Source organism: Chrysemys picta, chromosome 22 (genome assembly GCF_011386835.1).
Source record: "Chrysemys picta bellii isolate R12L10 chromosome 22, ASM1138683v2, whole genome shotgun sequence".
Lineage (NCBI taxonomy): Eukaryota > Metazoa > Chordata > Testudines > Emydidae > Chrysemys > Chrysemys picta.
In genome coordinates this window covers 4287488-4312148 of record NC_088812.1, presented here as the reverse complement: position 1 = coordinate 4312148, position 24661 = coordinate 4287488, and the positions used below count along the sequence as shown (strand labels likewise).

The following is a 24661-nucleotide window of genomic DNA, read 5'->3' as shown; positions in this document are numbered from 1 at the left end:
AAAAGCGTTAGCCAGGCATTGGCAGACATTTTTGCCAGGGTAGGTTGGCCCTCCGACATCCTTACGGATTCGGGAACTAACTTCCTGGCAGGGACCATGAAACGTCTTTGGGAAGCTCATGGGGTGAACCACTTGGTTGCCCCCCTGACCACCATCAAACGAATGGCCTGGTGGAAAAGTTTAATGGGACTTCGGGGGCCGTGATACATAAATTCATGAATGAGCACTCCACTGATTGGGACCTAGTGTTGCAGCAGTTGCTCTTTGCCCACAGGCCTATACCACATCCCAGTTTGGGATTTTCACCCTTTGAACTCGTTTACGGCCACGAAGTTACGGGGCCATTACAGGTGGTGAAGCAGCAATGGGAGGGGGTTACATCTTCTCCAGGAACCAACATTTTGGGCTTTGTAACCAACCTGCAAAACACCCTCAAGGACTCTCTAAGCCTTGTTTGGAAAAACCTACAGGATGCTCAACAAGAGCAAAAGGCCTGGTATGATAAACATGCCAGAAAGCGTTCCTTCAAAGTAGGTGAGCAAGTCATGGTCCTGAAAGCGCTCCAGACCAATAAGATGGAAGCGTTGTGGGAGGGGCCATTTATGGTTCAAGAGCGCCTGGGAGCTGTTAATTACCTCATACCGTTGCCAGACTCTACCCTAAAACCTAAAGTATACTATGTTAATTGTCTAAAGCCCTTTTATTCCCTGAGAATTCAAGGTTCTCCAGTTTACAGCCTAGGAGAGAGACGACACTGAGTGGCCTGAAGGAGTCTACTATGACGGAAAAAGCAATGGTGGCATAGAAGAGGTGAGCCTTTCCATCACCCTTGGGCGTAAGCAGCGACAGCAAATCCAGCAGCTATGCATCAACTTCACGCCAATGTTTTCAGCCACCCCAGGAGGGACAGAACGGGCGTACCACTCCATTGTCACAAGTGATGCTCACCCAATTAGAGCCCAACCCTACTGGATGGCTCCTCAAGCCAAAACTGCAATAAAAAGGGAGATCAAGGACATGTTACAGATGAGTGTAATCCGCCCCTCTGAGAATGCATGGGCCTCTCCAATGGTTCTGGTTTCCAAACCAGATGGGGACATCCGCTTTTGTGTGGACTACCATAAGCTAAATGCTGTAACTCACCCAGACAACTGTCCAATGCCATGCACAGATGAGGTACTGGAGAAACTGGGATGTGCCCAGTGCTCCACCTTAGACTTAACTAAGGGGCAAGTTCCGCTAGATGACCCAGCCAAGGAAAGGTCAGCCTTCATCACCCATGTATGGCTGTATGAATTTAAAGTGCTCCCTTTCGGACTGTGAAATGCATCCGCCACTTTCCAGTGGTTGGTAGATAACCTTCTGGCTGGATTTGCGGAATTTGCAGTCGCCTACCTCGACGATGTGGCTATATTCTCAGATTCATGGGCAGAACACCTGGAACACCTCCAAGCTATCTTCCAGCACATAAGGGAGGCAGGATTAACCGTTAAGGTCAAAAAGTGTCAAATAGGCCTAAACAGGGTAACGCACCTTGGACACCAGGGTAATGCACCTGGGTCAAGGTACTATCAACCCCCGTACAGGCTAAGGTAAATGCTATCCAAAATTGCCCTGTCCCTAAGTCAAAGAAGGAGGTCCAATCCTTCTTGGGCTTGGCCGGGTATTACCAACGATTTATACCACTCTACAGCCAAATTGCCACCCCACTGACAGACCTGATCAGGAAAAAACAGCCAAATGCAGTTCAGTGGACTGAGAAGTGTCAGAAAGCCTTTAACCAGATTAAGGCAGCCCTTATGTCTGATCCTGTACTAAGGGCCCCAAACTTCAATCAACCCTTCATCGTAACCACAGATGCCTGAGCGTGGTCTAGGAGCAGTTTTAATGCAGGAAGGACCGGATCAACAATTCCATCCTGTCATGTTTCTCAGCAAAATACTTTCTGAGAGGGAAAGCCACTGGTTGGTCTCAGAAAAATAATGTTATGCCATTATGTACGCTCTGGAGAGGCTACACCCATACATTTGGGGATGGCGGTTCCACCTGCAGACTGACCATGCTGCACTGAAGTAGCTTCACACAGTCAAAGAGACTAACAAAAAACGTCTTCGGTGGAGTTTAGCTGTTCAAAACTTTGATTTTGAAATACAACACATTTCAGAAGCCTCTACCAAAGTGGCAGATGTACTTTCTCGGAAAGGTTTCCCAGAATCAGCTGGGTAAAAATGTCCCTGTATTCTAAGTCATTGTAATCTCTGAAATGTAAAAAGTTTAGTTCTTCATGTAATTATTAGTAAAATTAGAGGTGCGTGTATCTTATTAACTCTGCTTCCTAAACCTCCAGGAAAAAATCCCAGGCAGTGTGGACCTGACCTGAACCAGGCTGACCAGCACCATCTCTGATTTGGGGGTGGGGAGGGATAGCTCCCTTTGATGGACACCCAGCCAGCCAGTTAGCTGTAAAATCCCTCTTGACAGCTGTTCTCTGCTTGCTTTACTTGTAAAGGGTTAACAAGCTCACAGGTAAAAGAAAAGGAGTGGGCACCTGACCAAAAGAGCCAATGGGAAGGCTAGAACTTTTTAAACTGAGAAAGAAACTTTCCTTTTGTCTGTTGTTCTCTGGGCTGGAGGGACACGGAGCAGCAATGCTATGTAAGGTTTGAACCAGGTATGAAAAAGTATCTTCCATACCTAGAAGAAATTATTTGGATAGGGAATGTTTAGTTAGACACAATCAAGTTTATTTCTTATTTGGGCTTTTGGATCTCCTCTGTGCTAAACCCTGATGCTTTTGTTTGTTTGTAACCTTTAAGCTGAACCCCCAAGAAAGCTAGTTTGGGTGCTTAATTTTTGGAATTGCTCTTTTAAAATCTAGCAAAAGCCTAAGTTCCAGATGTATTTTCTTCCTTTTGTTTTTAATAAAATTTACCGTTTTTTAAGAAGTATTTGGATTTTTCTATCCTAAGAGGTTTGTGCTTCTGCTGTTTGATTAGCTGGTGGCTACAACTAATTTCCTTTTTTTTTTCTCAACTCTTCTCGAGCGGGGAAGGGGGAAGAAGGGGGAAAGGGCTTGAGAGTACCCCACAGGGAGGAATTCCCAAATGTTCCTTCCCGAGTTCAAGGGGGCTTTTTTTGCATTTCGGTGGTGGCAGCGTTTACCAAGCCAAGGTCAGAGAAAAGCTGTAACTCTGGGAGTTTAATACAAGCCTGGAGTGGCCAGTATTAATTTTTAGAATCCTTGCGGGCCCCACCTTCTGCACTAGAAGTGCCAGAGTGGAATTTAGCCTTAAGAACAGGATACTGGGCTAGATGGACTTTGGTCTGACTCAGTATGGCCATTCTTATGAATCTGGACTACAGAGTCTGGCAAGGGGAGGAAGTGAGAAGCTCAATTCATTCTATCATTGCTCTGTGACCTCCCTCAAGGACTTTTCTATGCCCTGATCTTCAGAGAAGGATCTTCCTCTCACCCAGCATTGCAGTGATCTCCTAGAGCAGGCCAATGGGACGCCCAGCACAACCCACCAATGCTGCTCCTTTGCTCAGCTCTCTCTGCCGAGTGATATAAGGTTCTCCCTGGGTGCACTGAGTCTACATTGATTCCAGCATCCACTGATCCAAGAAGCAAGACCCTGGGCCTGAGGAACTGAACCTAGGTCTCTTATACGATGGCTCAGAGGACTGAGTGTAAGATAACCAGGCCAGCCCCAGCCCTGCTGTAGTTGCCACAGGGGAGGGGAGGAAGTGAGACGAGGATGGAGATGCAGGTTGTTAATTTTACAGGTTAAGGTACAGCACCGATTCCAGAAGCCAGCCAATCTGGCCTTCAGCCTCTTGCCCTCCAGCACACATCACGCTCCTGTCACCTGATACCTACCACAACCTTCAGTTTTTTCTTCACGCCATCAGACACAAAACTGCCCCACACTGCTGCCTTGACCTCAATGTCGTGAGATCCCAGCTCTAAGGGGACAATCACTAATGGCACGGCCAGGGAGGACTTGGCTTTGATGTCAAGGATCTGCCGGTATTTAGCCTTGGAAGTGGATGCGCTGCAGAAAACTGGGTTATGCAGCAGCTCCAGCCGGACCTGAGAAGAGAACAAAGATTCGTGAGAGGGCAGTCTGCACACCATGAGACTGTAGGGCATTGATCCAAAATGTACCCACTGACTGGAGTTTGCCTTTAATCTTAATAAATAACAGACAGGACTGTACTTACAAAGCACATGACTATATCCTCACCTCCTTCCTGAGAGGCCCTTCACGACTCACTCTAGTTCTGTCCTGCCTCAGAGAGGCCCTCAGCCTGTGGTGTTCCTGAGTGGAAGTAATGAGATCCACCTGGTCTGGCTACCAGTGTGAGTCAGCAGAAAGCTCTGAACCTGGTACCCACTCACAGATTTGGGGCCCAACCAGAGAAGAATGGCAGACAGAAAGGTATTTTTTTATCTCCCTTTATATCATGCAATCTTGCCAGAAGCTGGGAATAGGCAACAGGGGATGGATCACTTGATGATTACCTGTTCTGTTCATTCCCTCTGAAACACCTGGCACTGGTCGCTGTCAGAAGACAGGATACTGGGCTAGATGGACTATTGGTCTGACCCAGTATGGCCATTCTTATGTTCTTAACTGGATGGATTCCATAGCCCTGATCCTGCAAGGTGCTGAGCACCCAACAAGGTCAATGGGAGACAAGGGTGTCCAGCCCCAAAGGGATCAGACCCTAGAAGAACAAGCCTTCCACCATTTTGTTTTGGTTTCGCTGTCTGTCAAAGCATTGACACCTCAGGTCCATTGCAGAGCCCCATGAGGCGGTGAGCTTACCTTAAGGTTTTTGTTCCGATAGTTGTAGAGAATAGCCCGGATTTCCACGTGCTCATTCCTCACTACAGAGTAGGGCAGCCGGAGGTCGATGAAAAAATCTTTCATTACTTTTATCTCATAGGGGTCAGCCACACAGATCCCTGCAATGGGGAAAGACCCAGGGTCAGAGACAAAGGGGGGCTGATACTTTAGTCCTGAAATGTGTCTGCTGTCTCCTCGATTGTTCCATTTAACTGTGACATTTCCAAGGTCCATTGTGGCCTGGCATCTTTTCCCTATTAGCTTTTCTGCCTGTTCTCTGGAGAGCTTGTGGTGTTCCTCACCTTTGGTCTCTGAAAGGCTCACAGCCAGGACTTCCCAGGTGGTGATGGAATCCTTCAGGGAAATAAGCACCGTCTTGGAAGAAATTCTACATGGAAAGAGAAAGACAGAGTCTTTTATAGAAGGAAGGAGCTAGGACTCATGGACATTCCCCAGCTAAGGGTCTAGATCCTCCTTTAAAGGTCTCAAGAGCAAGGATATTAATTGTAGTGTCCAGGTCTAATTCAATTAATCATAGAATATCAGGGTTAGAAGGGACCTCAGGAAGTCATCTAGTCCAACCCCCTGCTCAAAGCAGCACTAATCCCCAGACAGGTTTTTACCCCAGTTCCCTAAATGGCCCCCTCAAGGATTAAACTCACAACCCTGGGTTTAGCAGGCCAATGCTCAAACCACTGAGCTATCCAAGCAGGGGAATTATATTCCATTCCAGTGGAGAGGGACCTGGCCCAGTGTTTCATTTACCATTTTTTTAAAAAAGAGGTTCAGCCATCCAGTTAGAAAGCACCATCAATATCACATGACTCAACAACCCAATAACACACCCTGAACAACAAACACAAATGAGGAACGGTTCCCAAACAGGATAAAAGGCCAACGCTAAACAGCCAGACACCTACATCCTATTCTAGCACCTAAATCAGCAGCCTGGTTTTTCATTAGGGCTGAAGCCAGGGGATACCGCTGGCTGCTCAGCACCTCTGGAAGTTGGGCCAGTTCTTTTAGGTACCTAAATATGGGCTCAAAACTGGAGTAACTGAATGAAATTCTCTGGTCTCTGTTACACAGGAGGTGAGACTAGATGATCTAATGGCCCCTTCTGGCTTTAAAATCTAGACGTGACTCTATGAATATGGATCGGCTGCTGAATGCTGGCCCTAATTCATTGCAAATACTCCAGCCGGCTCCACGGGGGATCTTGCTGTGGAGAGACACTGACTTGAGTGGGAGCTACACCATGCCACGTCTGAATGTGGCCCTTTGATGAGTGGGAGCGACACGGCCACAGGCTCTTACCCCAGTTTATTTGGTCGCTCAGTCAGCTGCTCCACTTGCCACAGCCAGCTCTCTGGAAACTGGCTCCTGGAGGTGATATCTTCGTCGGACATGAAATCTTCATCCAGGTCACCTGGGAAGTCAAATCACAGACCGTCTGGCTCTGCAGTGACATTGATTGGGATGGGGGCAAACCTGAAAGGATTTGGGGGTTGGCCTGCTCTACTGACCTGAAAGCATCCGTGATTTCATCAACGTTGCCAGGTTTTGATGCTGCCAGCCCAGAAGAGCATGAATTGGAGTGTGGTTGAATGGCTGGAGGGGAAGCCACAGGCTCTCCATGCCTACCTTGCTGTTCCCCCAGGAGCTAGCCTTTTCTGGGCTCCTATAACACTGATATAAGCCACTGGCTCAGTGCTATATGTGCGCCCTCTAGTGGATATTCTGCAAAGGGTAAGAGCCTACTACTATTCCTAGCTAGGGGAGTTACCCCTTTAGCTCAAGTGGTAGAGAATTGTGCTTTAGAAACAAAGGTTAAACCTCAGCGGAGACCTGTGAAGAGGTTATTACCCTGACTCATCTGGGTCCCCATATCAATATGGTGCAACGCTAACAGGATTGCTGCCACTGCATTCATGCCCATCTCCCCCCGGGGGGATGTGTGAACATGAGCAGGGTTGGTTCATGTGGCGTGGTCTTATTTCTCTAACAATCCCCCCAGTCTTGCTCCTCTGAGAGATATTGAAACCCTGGTACTTGCTTCTTGCAAGTTGTAGGTGGAGCTCCCGTTGCAGCTTGTCCCACATGGTCTTGATATAATTGCAGCAGTCGAGGAAGGTCTTCTTGCATTCATCCGTATCCAGGATGTACCCAGCCCGCTTCTCGCAGCTGTGCCCCATGGGGTTCTCGTGCATCCCGTCTTCACACCATTTCTTCAGCTTCTGGTCCTGGTAATCTGCCACTGAAATGTACAAGCCAGAAGGTCATTCCTACCAAGCGTCTTCTAGTCCTCACTCTCTCTCTCATTAATTTACTGTAGACATGGCCAAAGAAGGAACATAGGAACTGGCACTCCGCTCTAATCCTGTATCTTGTCTCTAACAGTCACTAGCACCAGCAGCTTCAGAGAAAGGTGCAAGAAACCCCATAGTGGAATTAAGTGCCCACAGTGAAGTTCCTTCCTGACCCCAATCAGAGATTGGCTCATCCCTGAAGCATGAGGATGTATAGCTCTTCTTAAAAAATTCTATCCTATGGAATGGTGAACATCCTCCTTTTCCATGTAAATGGCTCATCCTTTTTTGAATCCCGCTAGGCTCTTGGCCTCAATACAATCTTGTGGTGGTGAGCACTATGGGTTAATTATGAATCGTGTATGAAAATAGTTCCTTTTATAAATTCTTAATTAGAAACCATCAGTTGGGTTGAGTGGGTAATTTAACAATGTACCTGTTGTTGTTATTTGAGTTGTAGTAGCACTTTGGGTCCCCAGTCATGGCCCAGCACCCCACAGTGCTGGGTGCTGAACCAACACAGAACAGAGAGACGTTCTGTGTCCCAAAGAGCAATTTACCATTCATTATTTTCTATACCTCTATCGCATCCCCTCTATAAACTGACCAGTTCCAATCTCTCCTCATATGGAAGTCTATCCAGACTCCCGCATCTCCAGTTACAGAAAATGCAGCTGGCAGGAGGCTGTAGCAGGGTGAAACTGGTCACACTAGGGAATCACGTTCCTGCTTCGCATGCTTGCTTTGACCAAGGACAGCAAACCCCCTGATTAGTACCTACCTTTGTTTGCCTTATACTCAATGAGCTGAACGGAGCGACGCCGGCGTTTTGCTGGCTGGGGACACTCTGGATCTGCAGAAGGAAGTGAGAAACAGAAAATAAAACCCACCCACCGAGTGAGGCCCTACACTCAACTTACTGCCATTTCTCTGTGTGAATGTAACAGGGTAACTTTCGAACACCGCATCCGGTCAGTTCCCAAATTTCCGAGAATGGTCTATTGCTCAATGAGCAGAACCCCATTGATTTAGGGGGGAATCAGAAAACCAGAAAAGCCATTTTGGCACATAACATATTGCTCCTTCCTGTCCCTGCCACATAAGAGCTGTTGGGCAGATGCTCAGCCAGCCAGGGCAACCAGAAAGAGAGGAGAGTGAAGGAGGCTTCATTCCTTCCTCCTTCCTAGCGCGCTGCCCCCAAAAGCCTGCAGTCTGGGACAGAGAGAGTCAGAGAGAAGCACCAGCCACCTGCCTGTCCCTTCCAGGCCAGGTGGAAGAAAGATACTTTGGAAATGGGAGAAACCCAGTGAGCTAGAAGAGAAACTCTTTGAATCCCATCCTTGAAACCATCCCATCCTTAAAATTAATCCCTCTTTTAATAGGTGGGGGCCAGTGGGAATTCAGGACCTTATTCTCATCCCCGACGGTAACCCCAACATTTCCATTCCTAGGCCATTCCAGTGGGATTTGCCCTGCTAGACTGATGTCCCTACCCCGGGCTCATGGTGTAGGTCACTCTTCCTTGCTTTACTGACTCTTTCCTCCCTTCCTCCATCGCTCATGGCGACCGTTCAGCTCTATAGAGTGATACCTGTTCTCTGGGCTGTGGAAATCCTATTGCTCGTCTCCAGGGCCAGTCCAGCATCCGTAAATACCCCCAGATTGTTCTTTCCACTGCCAGCCGTACAGCCAATGTCACTCTTCTCCACGGAGTCCCAGATCTGTGAGGTGCAAACACAATGGTTGAGAGATTATTGTTAACAATGGTACCTCCCATTTATACGGTGCCATCCAGCATGATCCCAAAGCATTATACAGGCTGTGACCAGATTCTGGTTTCAGGTACAGCTGTGCAATCTGCAGTAACTTCACTGACTTCCTTTGACTAGCTCCGTGTTTGCAGCAGTGTAAATGAAAGCAAAATCTGAGCCATAAGTAAAGGATTTATTGCAATTCAATCCACACTGAAATGCAGCCACCTCTGGGATGGAGCACAACAGCCATTCTGCACCAGCAACACAACCGATCTTAGGAGGAGAAAGAAAGTGTTAGGCAGCCAGTTGAACCCAGACAGAGGAGGATGTTAGGCAGAGAGACATTAAATACCCAAATTAGAATTCAGACAGAGCACCCGGGGCCTGACCCTTGTGGAAAGGGTCACAGGACATTTAATGACCAGAACCTCTGTTTGATATGTCAGCTGAGAAATGGCAGTTTCAGTAGCATTGCATCCCCTAAACCTTGATAGGGCCCGGGGACCAGCGCTGACTCAGAAGAAAGCCACCCTCTGTTGAGTCACTAACGCTTTTCCCTGCAGCACAGCGCCCCCTAGCACCGCATTGGGGCATTGGGTTCAGCTCTGGCTGGGGAGGGAGAGCGCCCCCTCCTGAGCACACCCCCACTCCCTGATGTACAGCACCACCATGGGCACTGGGGTGAGAACTGCCTCTGAAGGGAGAGCGCCCCCTACTGCATCACCCGCACAGCTCCCTACAGCCCAGCACCATCTGGGTCAACAGTGTCCCAAGGGCAGGGTGTCCTTTAGTGTGTGCAGAACAGCTCCCTGCAGTACGCTGGGTTTCACTGGGTGTCTCCCAGCCAAGTACTAACCTGGCCCGGCCCAGTTCAGTTAAAGTACAGTGGAGCTCACACCCCAAGCGGCAGGTCTGCAAACAAAAGGCTCACTTTGCTTTGGGGCGTAGAACAAGGATAAGAGCCGAGCTGCATTTCCCGCTATAAAACATCACAAGTTACAACCAACATCTTTCATGCCCCACCTTAGATTGTGTAATTTTGTGTTTTTTGTTCAGAACGTAGACCCCTTTGTCCACGGCCACCAGGCCGACATAAGCTCTGTGGTCTCCTTCCAGCTTGAGTTTTATTTCAGTTCCCGGCTCATGGATTCCCCTGTCTTCATCGGTAGCCCCGGTCACCACTAGCTGTATGAAAGAGAGTGAAGGGAGAGGTTTTGTTTTAAAGCAGAGGGAACAGCTAAGAACCTGTCCTTTGCAAAACATAGGAGAAAAGGATGTCAGACCTCTTGTTCCTTGAGCATCTGAAAGCCTGGTTCTGATCTCAGGGGCAGTTGTGTAAATCTGGAGGAGCTCCACTGACTTCAGTGCTGTTACTCCATATTCATGCTTGTGTAAACTAAGAACAGAATTGGACCCAATGTCCATGAGGCCCCTTTGTTCCAGCCATCATGGAAAGGTGACCAGGGCCGGCTTTAGCAAGTGTGGGGCCCAATTCATGGGGCTTGTACTCACCGGGCGGCGCTCCGAGTCTTCAGCGGCATTCCGGACGGGGGAGGGAGGCCGTGGGGCTCACAGTGCTCTGGCCAGGGAAGCGGGGCTGCGGGACTTGCAGTCCGCTGGCAGGGGGTGCAGGGCCATGGGGATTGCCACACTCTGGCCAGGGTTGCGGGGCCACAGGGCTTGCAGCGCTCCGGCCGGTGTCACAGGTCCATGGGGCTTGCCACGCTCCGGCCGGAGTCGCAGGGCCATGGGGATTGCTGTGCTTCGGCCAGGGGAGCGGGCCCGGGGGCTTGTACCTGGAGCGGGTCCGCTGGCTTAGAGCGGTCTGCCCGGGCTCCGGCCAGGGAAACGGGGTGGCGGGGCTTGCCGCGCTCCAGCCGGAGCTCGGCGCGGGGAGTGGGGCCGCGGCCTTGCCATACTCCAGTCTAGGAAGCGGGGCCGTGTGCTTAGAGCAGTCTGCCCGCTCTCCGGCTGGGGGAAGAGGGCGGCGGGGCTTGCCGCGCTCCAGCCAGCGCTCTGACCGGAGGAGTGGAGCCGCAGGGCTTGCCGCGCTCCGCTGGGGAAGCGGGTCACGGGCTTGCTGGGCTCCGGCCGGGGTAGCGGGGCTGCGGGGATTGCCACACTCTGCCCTGTGCTCCGGCCAGGGAAGCGGGGCTGGGGGCTTGCAGCACTCCATCTGGGGGAGCAGCACTCCGAAGACCCGGAGGGAGTGAAGGACCCACCACCGAAGTTCTTCCGAAGATCCGGTGCACCGCCAGGTGAGTAAAAATTAAAAAGGCCACTGAGCGTGGGGCCCTCTTATGCGCGGGGCCTGATTCGGGGGAATTTGTCCCTCAGGCAGTCCTGGGAAATCTACAAAGAAGTTTGAAATGTAATGGATCTGCTCTGTGTGCTTGATCACTGATCTCAGGTGGCACAAGTCAGTAGAGCTCCATCCACTTCAATCCACCATCCACAGAGTCTTTATTGCTGAGCTAGAAAGAACCTCAGCTTGACGCCCGGATCCTAGAGCGGGTTGACAGCACTGGCTTGTGGGGACTGAGGAACATCTTTGTACATGTAAACCGATCAAATCTCATCCAGAATTTGCTGGGAAACAGTCAATGAGCAGCCCCACAGTGCCATTTTTAGAGTCCCATTTGAGAGTCTTTCAAGCTAGGAAAAACTCCCCCATAATGACACCTTTATAGGAATTAACATGCAGAAGGCCAATTTGAATATCAACCTACCGTTCCCATGCAGGTGTCCTGGATGTCCAGCCAGACCGAGTCTGCTACAATCTCCGAATTTCCTACTTGGTAGTAAGCCACGATGCGGAATGAAGGGACGAGGTCTGGAGTGATGGGCAGGGACATGGTCACCAGATTTTGTCCCACCTGCCTGGCCTGTCTCCCTACACGAATGATCTTCCCTTTATTCAGGATCTAACAGTGAAACATGAGACGTGGATTGTTAAAGGCCGCAAGGGTTAGCACAATGGGTGATTCAGATTCCATCCACCTGTGTTCTACAAGTAAGAGACGGTCACTTGCAACTTTTCAGATGGGCATTTACATCTGAGCGGAGAGAGGAAAATAAGCTAAAATCCATGTGTTCCAGGAACAGGCTGTAATGGCAGTGTTGCTAATATTCACCAAATCTGATTCCCAAATCTGAGTACTGTTTATGTTTCACCAACAGAGACCACCCCTCCTTTCCCCCACCCTATTCGCCAAATATACTTCATATCCGCGCTCTATGGCAACTTTATTATTTGATTGTCCATCTCTAAAAATAACAGCGTTGACCTTCTACTCTGCGTTGAAAAAGTCGCAGTGCAGTCTAGTGTTCAGAACAGGGAACTGAGACCTGGGACTCCTGGGTTCCATCCCCAGCTCTCAGAGGAAATATGCTCTAGTGAGTGCACGGGGAGGAGTCAGGACTCCTGGTTCCATCCGCACATCGAAGAGGAAGATGGTTTAGCAGCGAGTGCAGAGGGATGGTTGTTAGGACTCCTGGGTTCTGTCTCCAGCTCCTGGAGGAAGTGGGCTCTATTGATTATCACAGGGCCTGGAATCAGTAACCAGAAGTGGATAAGGGGTCGTCCCCATGACTGACTTTATTTCATTCACACTGCGACAGGGTGCTGGGCAAAGGGTTGCAGCTTCAGCCCTCTGTCATGCCCACTCCTCATTAGGGGAACAAATTAGAACAGGCTGGAGGTAATCTGGCCATAACTGGAGGGGCAGAGACAGCTGCTACTAATTAGACTGTGGCTGCATAAAAGTCTCAGGGGAAGGAAGCCAGGGGAGAGCAGGAGAAAAGGAAAAAGGCAGGGAATGAAAGCAGGGAGGTAGCTCCCCCTCCCTCCTGCCTGCAGACAGTGAGGGTTACCTGTACGTGGTGAAACAGTGATGGGAACAAGCCTGAGAATAAAGTGCACCAGTGGTTACTAAACCCAGGGTCTCAGAGTGACTTTATGAACCTAGCAGAGGCAAAAGCCAAGGGGGCCCTGCCACACACTGCTACACAGACACACAATGAATATACTGCCTGACTGGGAAGAATTCTGTGCTACAGGTTCTCCTTACATGCAGTGGGACTATTAAAGGACAGGTGGAAACTCAGATGATGCCTAAGTTCCAGGAGATCCCAGGACCCAGGGACGCAGCACTTACTATGTAGGTGAAATACCGGATCTGGTTCAGAACAGCTGGATTGTTGCTCTTCAGGTAGAAATTCACAGGTAAGTTGTCTCCAGGTTTGAGGTCAGAAGCCGTCACCGCCAGATGGAGATAGTTTTGAGACCCTCCTTGGGACTGATAGGCTTCAGCCACCATGGACTTAGAGGCCTGGCGGTTTGCTGGGAGGTTGGGATGGGCAGTTTTTACCTGCAGGGGAGGTGGAGATAAAATCTTAGTTAAATTTGGGATTGAGCTTAGGGTCTATAGCCCCTCACGCTGGGTCACACCATGAGCAATAGCAAAGGAAGCTTCCCTGAGACGCCATTGTTGGTGGATTCTGCCGCTAACAGCCATTCTAGGCATGACACCTCAGAGAAACGCCAAATGTCACTTTTAACTGGCCCGTCGCTTCAGCACAGTCCTGCTGGGACTCCAGATTTCTGGACTGTCAGAGAACATGTCCCTGAACAGAGGAGACTGCCTAGCCCCTTGCAGGAGGGGTGAGATGAATATGAAGAGGGACTCTCTCCTGAAGCGGCCAGACACAGATAGATCCAGTGTTCTCTCGGGCTTTGTAGCTTGAGCCTGGTGTCACCTCACAGGGTCTTCACACTAAGCAGCCATGTGCTGTCTACAGGCTCCTTTGCTGCATGGTGGGTACCTTCATTGTGGCAAGGGGACTAATCTGGACATGCCTATGCCCATGTCAATGTTTTCTGGGATCTCTTCTGGCCCCACGATGGAGCATTGGTTACATGGTGATCGGAGCATCTCCAAAACCAAATGGCATACATCAGGGGTCGGCAACCTTTCAGAAGTGGTGTGCTGAGTCTTCATTTATTCACTTTAATTTAAGGTTTCACGTGCCGGTAATACATTTCACATTTTTTGGAAGGTCTCTCTCTATAAGTCTATATATTATATAACTAAACTATTGTTGTATGTAAAATAAGCAAGGTTTTCAAAATGTTTAAGAAGCTTCATTTAAAATTAAATTAAAATGTTGATCTTACGCCACCAGCCCGCTCAGCCCGCTGCTGGTCTGGGGTTCCGTTCACCTAGGCCGGCAGTGGGCTGAGCGGGGCCTGCAGCCGGGACCCTGGCTGGCAAGGGGCCGGCAGCCAGAACCCCGGACCAGCAACAGGCTGTGCAGGGCCAGCGGCTGGGACCCCAGACTGGCAGTGGGATGAGCGGCTCAGCCCACTGCCGCTCAGGGGTTCCATCCGCCGGCTCCTGCCAGCTGGGATCCTGGCTGCCAGACCCGCTCAGCCCGCTGCCGGTCTGGGGTCCCGGCCCTGCCCACATACAGTGGGTACCTACCTTCTCCCTGGTTCTGGCCCATTCTCTTCCTCTCTCTCTGCACTGAGCTGAGGGTGGGAGTGCACTGAGCACAGGGCTGGGGGTGAAGGAGCAGGCTGGAGGTTGGGGTGTAGGGTCTGGCCAGGAGCTAGAATGAGGGAGGGGGTTCATGATTGGGGTAGAAGGTTTGGGTGTGGAGCGCTTACTTGGGCAGCTCCCATTTGGTGCGAGGTGTGCAGGTGGGAATGTGGGGAGGGGGTGCAGGAGTTCCCGTTTGATGCTCAGGGTGGGGTTGGGGATGTGGGGGGTGCAAGAGTCAGGATGTGGGGGGTGCATGGGGTGTGGGGGGGCTGGGTATGTGGGGGGGATGCAAGAGTCAGGGCAGAGGGCTGGGGGCATGTGATGGGGGTGCAGGTGTCAGGGAATGGGGTGGGGGGTCTGGGTATGTGTGGGGGTGGCAGAGTCAGGGCTGGGGTCGTGGGGGGGTGGTGAAGGAGTCAAGCAGAGGGCTGGGTGTGTGTGAGGGGGGTTCAGGGCAGAGGGCTGGGTGTGTGTGAGGGGGGGTTCAGGGCAGAGGGCTGGGTGTGTGTGAGGGGGGTTCAGGGCAGAGGGCTGGGGTCGTGGGGTGCTCACGGCAAGGGGCTGGAGGGGATATGCCCCATTCCACACACCCCTTCCCCAAGGCCCTGCCCCTGTTTCTTCTCTGCCTCCACCAGGAGCGGCGAGCACGCTGACCCCTCTCCTCCCCCCCAGCTCCTCCCTTGCAAGGGCCATCAGCTGATCAGCCGGCAGGGAGGGACGGAGAGGAGGAGAAGGGGCAGGAACCCAGCACGCTGCAGGAAGAGGCAGGGGAGCCGGCAGGACCACGCTTCTGCCCCCTGCCCCCGCGGGAGGGAGAAGGGGGGGTGGAGGGCGGAGAAGAGTGGGCCGGGCCGGGCTGGGCGGGATTTTTAATGGCACGCTGCTGCCTGCTGGGACCCCAACAGGCAGCAGTGTGCCATTAAAAATCGGCGCGCTTGCTGTCTTTGGCACGCGTGCCATAGGTTGCTGACCCCTGGTATACATGAATCTGACCCCAGGCACAGGTGGAATGCACGGAGTTCAGTTATCCTCCTGCTTAGTGCATGAGAGGGGAGTGAACGCCACCAACAGGGCATTGCCCTCTGGGTGCATGTAGTACTTAGCCCAGCCTCAGTGTTTGAAGGTTACTCACCGTGATGGGAACCTGCTGCCTATCCCCGGGCATGTTTATAATCAGCTTGGCAGTTCCATCTCCCTGAGTCAACCCAACCGACTGGAATCCTTCAGCCTGTACTGGGACACGGGGGGCTGGGGAGCCATCGGGGTTTGTGACGTAGACCTGAGGGGCACGATCAAAAAGGGATGCATCAAACAAGGGGTGCAGCGCTCCCTGCATCCTAACTTCAAATCAAAGTTGCATATTGTGGAAGGGAGAAAGAGAGAAAGGGAACTGAACATAGAGATCTTAGTTTGTCTCTGAGCAAGAGTCAGGCTAACAAAGTCAGGCCAACACTGACTCTAATAACGCGAGACCTGAAGGTCTTGGCGGGTAGAAAGCGAGAAAGTGAATGGGAACAGACAGTAAGAGATACTGTTTTGACCTTGTGTTAGAGAAGAATGGAATGTAGACTGTAGCAGAAATTAATGAGAAAAGTGAGATATCAGGAAGAAATATGTATAACAAAATGCAGCTGTTGCTCATTATCGCCTGTCACAACAGGTATAAAAGCTTGCTCTAACTGTTTATTTAACGGAGACCCGACCCTGTGTACTCTCCCGAGCATTTGCAATTGTTCGAAAATAAAGCTGTCTCTGGCTTCTTGCAACCAACCTGAGAGTGAAGACTCTGTTTTCTTCCACAATCCGCATCTCAGGTCCATAGCCTCAAAGGTATTTAGGTGCCTAACTTCCGTGGATTTCAATGGGAATTAGGCATGTAAATAACCTTGAGGAATGGGGTCTCAGTGATCTGCTGTATCACACCACAAAATGCACACACATTTTAAAAACTACAAGCATACAAAAATATAAAAACCACAACTTCAACCCTGCTCCTAAATTCAGTGTACACTTTTATATACCCAGCAAAACAATATACAAAAATTAAGAATAAATTGATTCATGTAGGCCAGAGAGGAAATTAATGTCACGCTAGTCTTTTCTTGTTTTGGCCCCAGGCAAATAAGGCAACTGCCCATCTACGATCACTGCCAACAAATATTCTGCTTTTTGAGCTAATGAGGCAAAAGGCTTCTGAGCCAAGCTTGGAGATAGCCATTTACTTCTCAAGTGGCAATTAACACACAGGAAGTGGATGGGAGTAGAGTTGATTGGCGTAGTCAAGCCAGTGAGTCAAGACTTCCAAATATTTCCAACAGACCACAGGGTGTGAAGGCAGCTCGAGCTGACGTACCCACACTAGCTTTAATCTCATTATCTTGGGTCCTGGAACGGTGAAGCCAAGGCAGCGTGAGCATCAGCGCGGGCTAGACCCGTGAGTAATTGTCCAGGGTCCAGGGTGGGCTTCTATAGCTAGCGCTGCCGCGGTTTCACTGTTCCTGGACCCAAGCTAGATGATGGAAGCCAGGGCTGGCTCTAGGCACCAGCAAAGCAAGCAGATGCTTGGGGCAGCACATTTGCAGGGGGCAGCATTCAGGCCATCCTTTTTTGTTTTGTTTTGTTTTGATTTGCTTGGTGGCCCGCCGTAGAGCCCCATAACACTCACTTCATCCCCTCTCGCAATGCTGCAGAAGTGGAGAACCCATGGGACCCTGGGAGCTGTAGTTCCTTGGTTAGCTCCCTGCTTATAGAGCCAGCCCTAGAGCAGGGAAAGAACTACGTTTCCCAGCAATCCCTTGGCAGCTATCAACAGGAAAGGGAGGGGTAGGGAGTGAGGTAGCTGAGCCATGCTGCAGCTTGCTGTGAGTCGAAAGGGGTGGCACTGTGAATGGGGAACAAGTTGCCCAAGGAGTAGAAGGCTTTGCCCCAGATATCCCCTTCAGAAGACTTCCCCAGACTGGATTAGGGAAACAGGTGTGATCTCACCTTGCAGCCCCCAAAGAAGGAATTGGGTGGACTAAATGGACACTGCCCCTCTCTACCTGAAACCTAGCAAGGGAGGTACGTGGATCCCACTAGAATTTAAAATGAAAAGTAAGGGAGGGGAGGCTCTGCTAGAGTACTTGGGCAGCTGTAGATCAATACCAGGCACGTAGGAAGATTTCCACTTCTGAGCCATGGAAGCAGAAATTGACTTTTCCTTTCCAGATGTAGCTAATATTCAGAAAGGGAATCTAGCACCTGCCTTCCAGATTTGAACACCTCAAAATTCAGCAGTGCTCAAGCTCAATTCGGGCGGCTGTTACTTCATTTCTCCCAAATCAAATCTACTGATCCACTGTAACTTGCTGTAGAAAAAGTAGGATAAAATTGAGCAAGAAATGCTTCCCAATGGTTATTAGGACTGGAATTGCTATTTTCAACAGCCATTGCCTTTTTGTTTGTTTGTTTGTTTGTTTGTTTGTTTGTTTGTTTAAAAGGAAGACAGTGATATTGCATTGGCAAATTCCCCAAAGAAACGAAGAGTGGAACAAAAGAATAATAAAGGCACCTCAACTTTTCCTCATTTATGGAGGACAGTCTCATAATATGCATCCAGATATCCTCCAATCACACAAGCTGAAAATTGGTCCACTTCACTGCAGTTCTGTAACCATATGGGAACCAATCCTGTCTGTGTTCTGTGCACATCCAAAATTCCTGCTGAATGACCCGCCCTGGGAGCGAGTTACCAGTGACCCAGGGCTGGGACAGCAGGAGGGTGCAGGTTGGGGGGAGAGCCCAGGGCTGGGGCAGCAGGGGGGATCCCAGGGCTGGGGTGGGGGGCAGCCATTTTTTTTGCTTGGGGCAGCAAAAAACCTAGAGCCGGCCCTGATGGAAGCTAGTTCAGCGATGTCAGCTAGAGCTCCAGTTGCACCCCGTGACTGCAGTCTAGACATATCCTTTGAGTGCTGACTAGACCTGGTTCTTAAAACCCTCAAGACTGCAGAGATCAATGGCCTTGCAAAAGCCAAGGGGATTTTAAAGTTTTAAATTTATTATGCTATTGCTCCAAACAGAACCTTGGTAGCCGACGTAAATTCATTCCTACTCTGACACCAACCCTTACATATTGGGCTTTGGCTGATGTAGAACATTCAGCCACCTCTGTCCTACGTAAATCAACTGGGGGTTAGTTAAGAAGATCAAACATTCTCCTCAAGAATGTATTTTGCACTACCTCTAATGACCTAAGCATAGGCGCCGACTCTGTGGGTGCTCCGGGGCTGGAGCACCCACAGGGAAAAAAATGCGTGTGTGATGTTGCACTCCATAATGCTTTATAGAAATATGCTTATGAGTGGAAATATGACATGACTGGAATATGTTTTATACTAGATGTGCCATGTAACATATCTCTGCAAAGGTTATGATCTACTGAATATATTCATCCTATTTGTATGCATGTATCATTTTTATATTTGAAGTTATGAGCGTTGGCTCTGTGCTTGTATTTAAAGTGTTTGCTGTAGGGACACTGAAGGGATTACTCAAGTAATTGAGAGTACTTAACTAACAATGGACTTTGGGAGATGCCAATCCACATCTGAGCTTTCCTGGGAATGTTCAAACTAATATGTAAACAGTGGCGTTGGCCTGCAAAAAGCAGAATCATTCATGGACATGTGACTTGCTCAGGTGGCTACAAACTCCATCTTGTTGCTATGATTTTGCACAGAAGAACAAAGGGGTTTCCGCCCACAAGAGAGGGAATATAAAAGGTCCTGGAAGCCTCTCCATTTTGTCTTCAGCTAGCTCAAGAAATGGCCTCTCAACCCCAAAGAGATGCCTGAAAGAAACTGGAACAAAGGACAGTAACTATGGGGGTGTGAGTGATTGCTGGACCCAGACCACAAACTACAACATTGGTCTGAAAAGGATTGGGCTCAGACTAGGAAGGAGTCCAGTCTGTGGAGGAAGCTTATTGGAACATCTCTGAGGGTGAGATTTCATCTGTAATTAGCTTCTTAATGTATTAGGCTTAGACTTGTATGTTTTGTTTTATTTGGCTTGGTAACTTACTTTGTTCTGTCTGTAATTACTTGGAACCACTTAAATCCTACTTTTTATACTTAATAAAATCACTTTTGTTTATTAATTAACCCAGAGTATGTATTAATACCTGGGGGGGGGGGGGCAAACAGCTGTGCATAGCTCTCGATCAGTGTTATAGAGGGCAGACAATTTATGAGTTTACCCTGTATAAGCTTTATACAGAGTAAAACTGATTTATTTGGGGTTTAGGCTCCCAGAAAGACTGAATACTGGGTTCTGGGAAAGTCCCTGTTAACTGAGAAGCCCCTGGACTAAGTGAACCTTAATTTCAGGGGGCATGGCCCAACCTCTTGCTCTGTGGTGGAGCAGACTGGTGTGCCTAGTTCAACAAGACGGGAGTGGAGGAAAGCCTTTTCTGGCAGGGGGGGGTTGTTCTCAATGGTATCCCAGTACATCTAGTGACACTCTTGAGGCAGTTTCTGTGATCCAACCCGTCACAGGGTGCTCAGCATAGCACCCGCTGGCAGTCCCTGCTGATCAGGTCCACCCCCTCCATCCCAGCGCCTCCCGCCCACCGAGGATCAGTTCAGCAGTGGGAAGGAGGTGCTGTGGGGGAGGGGGAAGAGCAGCCAGGCCAGAGCGGGGGCGGGAAGAGGGGGGTGGGGCCAGGGGGGAAGGAGTGGAGTGGGGGCGGGGCCTGGGACAGAGCAGGGGTTGAGCACCCCCGGGAAATCAGAGAGTCAGCACCTCGGACCTAAGAACTTTCCAGCCCCAAATTTCCACACGGTATAAAATTTGAGCACCCACGTTAGCCCTAAGCATTCAGAGGGCCGGTACAATTCAATTACCCCCAGGCACACAAGAAAAACAAACAGCTACTTGCATGGATCTTACGGTTCAGCCCTTTGACTCCTTTTTATGTTTATCCCATTCACCACTGTATGTAAAGCAAATATCCAGATGAGAAATGGACTTAACCTGCTCATTATTGTGGTCATCGATTACTCGTTTATGCACCTTTGGTCTGCAGCCAAAGATAATTGCTTCAGTTCTCTGCTAATTTATAGTCTTACGCACCTGCTGTCAGAAAAATACCAAATTCCCTTCACAAACTCTTCAGCCCCAGACGAGCGTGGGACCCCAAAACCATATTCTCTGCAGACAAGAAGACTGATGCTGATTGGTTCAGAATTTAAGGAGCATAATATTTCTCCCCCTGTAATGCAGCCTAACTCTCTAGGAGAAGAATCATTCTGTCAGTGTCAATTTTGAAATTCCTCCACATCCTCCTATCCACAATGGTCCCTCTGCCCCCTAGTTCTGCAAATGCCCCCCCCTCTTTGGAATTCCTCACCTGTGCCCAATTCCCCTCTACAGTCAGAAAAGCCTGAAGTGCCAGCAACTAACACACAGTCCAGGGAATATTATCTCACAATACATGAGTGACCCCAGGGCACATTTTGGGCCAAGCCTGTAGCTAGGTGCCATTCCACACCTTGTATTTGCTGTCAGCTTTTGGGCCAGACTCTGTTCTTGTTAGTCTGGTGCAAATCTACAGTGATTCCATTGCATTTAGTGGAGTCGCACTGGAATTAGGTTGGTGTAACTGAGATCGGAATGTGGCCCTTTGTTTCCATTGTATTCTACGTTCTTATACCACCCTCATCACCCTGGTACCCATAGTTCTCTCCTCTTTATACACCTCAGGCAACAGTGGGAATGATCCAGAAGAAGAGATATTACCATGAGTTCAAAGGGCATCCCCGGCTTGAAGTACTTGGGTGTTTTTGTGAAGTGGATCTGATAGGGAGACGTCACAATTTTAATTCCGGTTCTCTCCACTTCCACCATGTCACTGCCTGCAGAGAGAAGCCATGGGTCAATTAAAACTGAGCTAGGGAATACAGGTTTTGTCCTTAAGGTCCAGAATAAAACACAAGGAATAGGCCATAGTCAGACGTTGATTCAGTGCTGCTGATTCTTGTGATTTTATAATGAGTCTCCTGTTTTAATTCCTTGTCTTCAAGCCCTAGCTGCTAGAATCACCATATGGCATGAGAATCTCAGCTGTCGTTTAAAAGAAGAAATAAGTTTCTAACCCTCCTGGTTGCAGAGAAAAGCTTGAAAACATGTTCCAAGTGCGATCTAATGTCTCAAAAGTCAGGAGGGAAATAAAAAACACCCAAAGTTTACTATTTAAAAAAACAACAGCTCATGATTTTTAATATGATCTCATGATTTTGGCAGCGGGGGGAATGACTTGTGATTTTTGCACGTTAGGGGTTGGCATTAATGCAGGCCGTTGAGCCTGATTCTGTTCTCATGCCAGTATAAATCAGGAATAACTCCCCTGTAGTCAGTGGCACTGTAGCAGTGAAAACAGAATCAGCCCCTTTCATGCTAAAACGACTTATTTTAGCTTTTAAAGAAGCAACAAGAAAGAACAAAAACAAAGTCTCTGGGAGAGAGAGAGCACAGTGTGTGTGTATCTATATAATAATATTCCAGGACTGTCATTCTGTCCATGTACCACTCTGAAGCCTAGAACATCTGTTGCATCTGTGTGAAGTGATGGAAGCAGCTATACAAACAAGAGAAGGGCTCTTTTTACTTACAATATCACCAGGTTCAATCGTCACCGGGATTTGAAGTCTGTTACAGGCCAATTTTTAAGTCCCGAGGCATTCTGCCTTTACCAGGCTGGTGTACAACTCCAGTAAGGCATGTGCCATGCCAAGAGTTCTAGACCATTGTGATATCAGACACAACTCAACCAACCAATCACCACCTTGACTCTACTACTAATTTGCATGCCGTAATATCATTGGTTGTTTGGATTACTTGGTCCAATTGCCACACCCGTGCAACGGCACAGGCTTTCAGTTACTAGTTTCATCATTAACAAGCTACAGCTGCTCGGAACAGAATGGCTGCTCCCTCTGCAGGGAAAGTTTAGAAATCATAGCTATGTAGAGCTGGAAGGGACCTCAAGAAGTCATCTAGTCCATCCCCCACACTGAGGCAGGAGTAAGTATGCCTAGACCATCCCTAAGAGCTGACCCAGAGCTCTTAGAAATGGAAAGGTGCAATGCACAGAAAACAAAGGTGCAACTGTTTCAAGCTACTTTCGCTGGTATAAATCTGGAATTACTCCAGGTGTGACACTACACCCCATATTCTTCAGAGAAATATTGTTATTATATGATTATAGCATAACTAAGACGTGTTTTATGCAAGATGGGTCTTGTGAGATATCATTGGAAAGGTTATGATTTACTGAATATGATTATCGCATTTGTATGCATATATCATTTTTGTATCTTAAGTTAGGAATATTGACTATACATCTGTACTACAAAAGTGTTTGCACCGGGAGAACGCCCACTAGAGAAAATACAATCAGTCTGGCTGGCTAGCTGGATACAAGTCAATAGACTATTAGGGAGAACAATAGGACTTTGAAGAGGCTAATCTCCCACCTTCCTTGAACACTGCAAATGGACTTTGAGTTATGGCTGCAGGATCATGTGATAAAGTCACCTGATACTAGACTCCATAATAAAATTAGTACTTTTCCACTGGCCAGAGATGGGAATCACACTGCAAGACAAAGGATTCCCGCCATATGTGAAACCTATTTAAGGCAGGGAAGTGAGATAATCAGGGTCTGTTCTTCACTGAATCCCCGCCCAAGGTGACTGCTGTAAACACACCTAAGACTGAGCTGGGGAAGACAGGACTGAACTCAGGCTAGAGTGTGTCTGGCCTGTGAAAGAAATACCTGGAGTTTGAAGCTGCAAGCAAGAGCAGCTTGCCTTCAAGAAACTCTGCAATCTGCCTAAACAACCTTTAGGGTGAGAAATAATGGCTTGTAACCAGTTTCTTTATTATCTGAGCTTATGTTGCATTTTTGTTTTGTTTGCTGGGTAATCTGCTTTGATCTGTTTGCTATGCCTTATAATCACTTAAAATCTATCTGTTGTAGTTAATAAACTTGGTTTTGTTTTCTCTAAATCCAGTTAGTGGAATTCATAACTGGGGAGCAAAAAGCTGTGCATATTGTCCTCCACATTGAGGGAGGGGGCAGATTTCAGGGCTTACGCTGTACAGTTCTCTGTGCAGTGCAAGACAGTACAATTTGGGTTTTACACTCCAGGGAGTGTGCACTTGAGTGCTGGGAAATTCCTTAGCTGAAGCCTTCCCGTGCAGTGCTGATTTCAGTGTCTGTCTTTCTGCAGCTGGGCGTGTCCCTACCTGTGTCTGTGCTGGAGGAGGCTTGAGAGGGCCTGGCTCAGCAGAACAGTGTAAGGGAGCCCAGGCTGGTGGAACAGGCAGGCTCAGTGATACCCCAATACATCAGGTGGCACCCCGGGGGGGGAGCAACCCTCACACCAGGTTTACCCCAGAGCGAATGAGATCAGAATCTGGCCTGCAGCCTTTAAGATCTGCAGACCCTAAGCAGATAGGGCTTTATGCATCTAAATCAACACCTTGAACTGCACTCGGCACCGGTTTGGAACATCCCGTGAATAAAGCACTTGGCTTTGCACTTATTGCTGATGCTCACCAGATGCTGTCAAAACGGTGACAGAGACGTACAGCGAGTGGCCAACCAGTTCGTTCAGGTTGGCGAACCGAGCCCGCAGCATCTCTCTGGTCAGCGTTGCTTCCCCGTCTCCATCTTCTATCTAGAAAGAGAGAGAGAGTTTCATGACCTCACCCACGCAGTTCCCCAGGAGGCATGACTCCCCACCCCCCAGCTGAGAACAGGAATTACCGAGATTCTCTTGAGAGACTGCGGGATACTCCTCTTCTCATCATCCATCTTCACCCCAAAGAGAACAAAGGCATTGCCATCTAGTTTTTTTCCATATAGATACCTGGAGGAGATACGGATGGGTAAGAGAAGCCACAAGGAAACCTATTTCCAGAGGTGAAAGTAAGCCAGTCCAGTCCAGTACGGTACACTGTACCGGACCGACTTCCCCAGGCCAGCGATTTAAAGGGCCTGGGGTTCCCGGCAGCGGCTGGAGCCCCAGGCCCTTTAAAATGCTGCCAGAACCCCGCTGCCAGAGCGCCCGGGTAGCGAAGGCGGCCGGGAGCCCCAGGGCTCGGGCAGTGATTTAAAGGGCCCAGGACTCCGCTGTGGTAGCATGGCTGGGAGCCCA

General features: G+C 49.2%; 1 protein-coding gene across 2 annotated transcripts in view; it reads right to left on the bottom strand.

Annotated features, from left to right (window-relative positions):
- LOC101950459 (complement C3-like) overlaps positions 1–24661 on the bottom strand; it is a 214266-nt gene that overhangs the window by 176540 nt on the left and 13065 nt on the right. For both annotated transcript variants that reach the window (XM_065576278.1, XM_042844156.2), the window contains exons 8-21: positions 24271–24373; positions 24061–24181; positions 21237–21352; positions 15592–15738; positions 13074–13286; positions 11646–11840; positions 9940–10101; positions 8754–8883; positions 7944–8015; positions 6910–7110; positions 6171–6282; positions 5156–5241; positions 4833–4972; positions 3881–4093 (exon numbers count right to left, since the gene is read on the bottom strand). In XM_065576278.1, the coding sequence (XP_065432350.1) occupies positions 3881–4093; positions 4833–4972; positions 5156–5241; positions 6171–6282; positions 6910–7110; positions 7944–8015; positions 8754–8883; positions 9940–10101; positions 11646–11840; positions 13074–13286; positions 15592–15738; positions 21237–21352; positions 24061–24181; positions 24271–24373 (2011 nt within the window). The remainder of the gene's footprint in view (positions 1–3880; positions 4094–4832; positions 4973–5155; positions 5242–6170; positions 6283–6909; positions 7111–7943; positions 8016–8753; positions 8884–9939; positions 10102–11645; positions 11841–13073; positions 13287–15591; positions 15739–21236; positions 21353–24060; positions 24182–24270; positions 24374–24661) is intronic.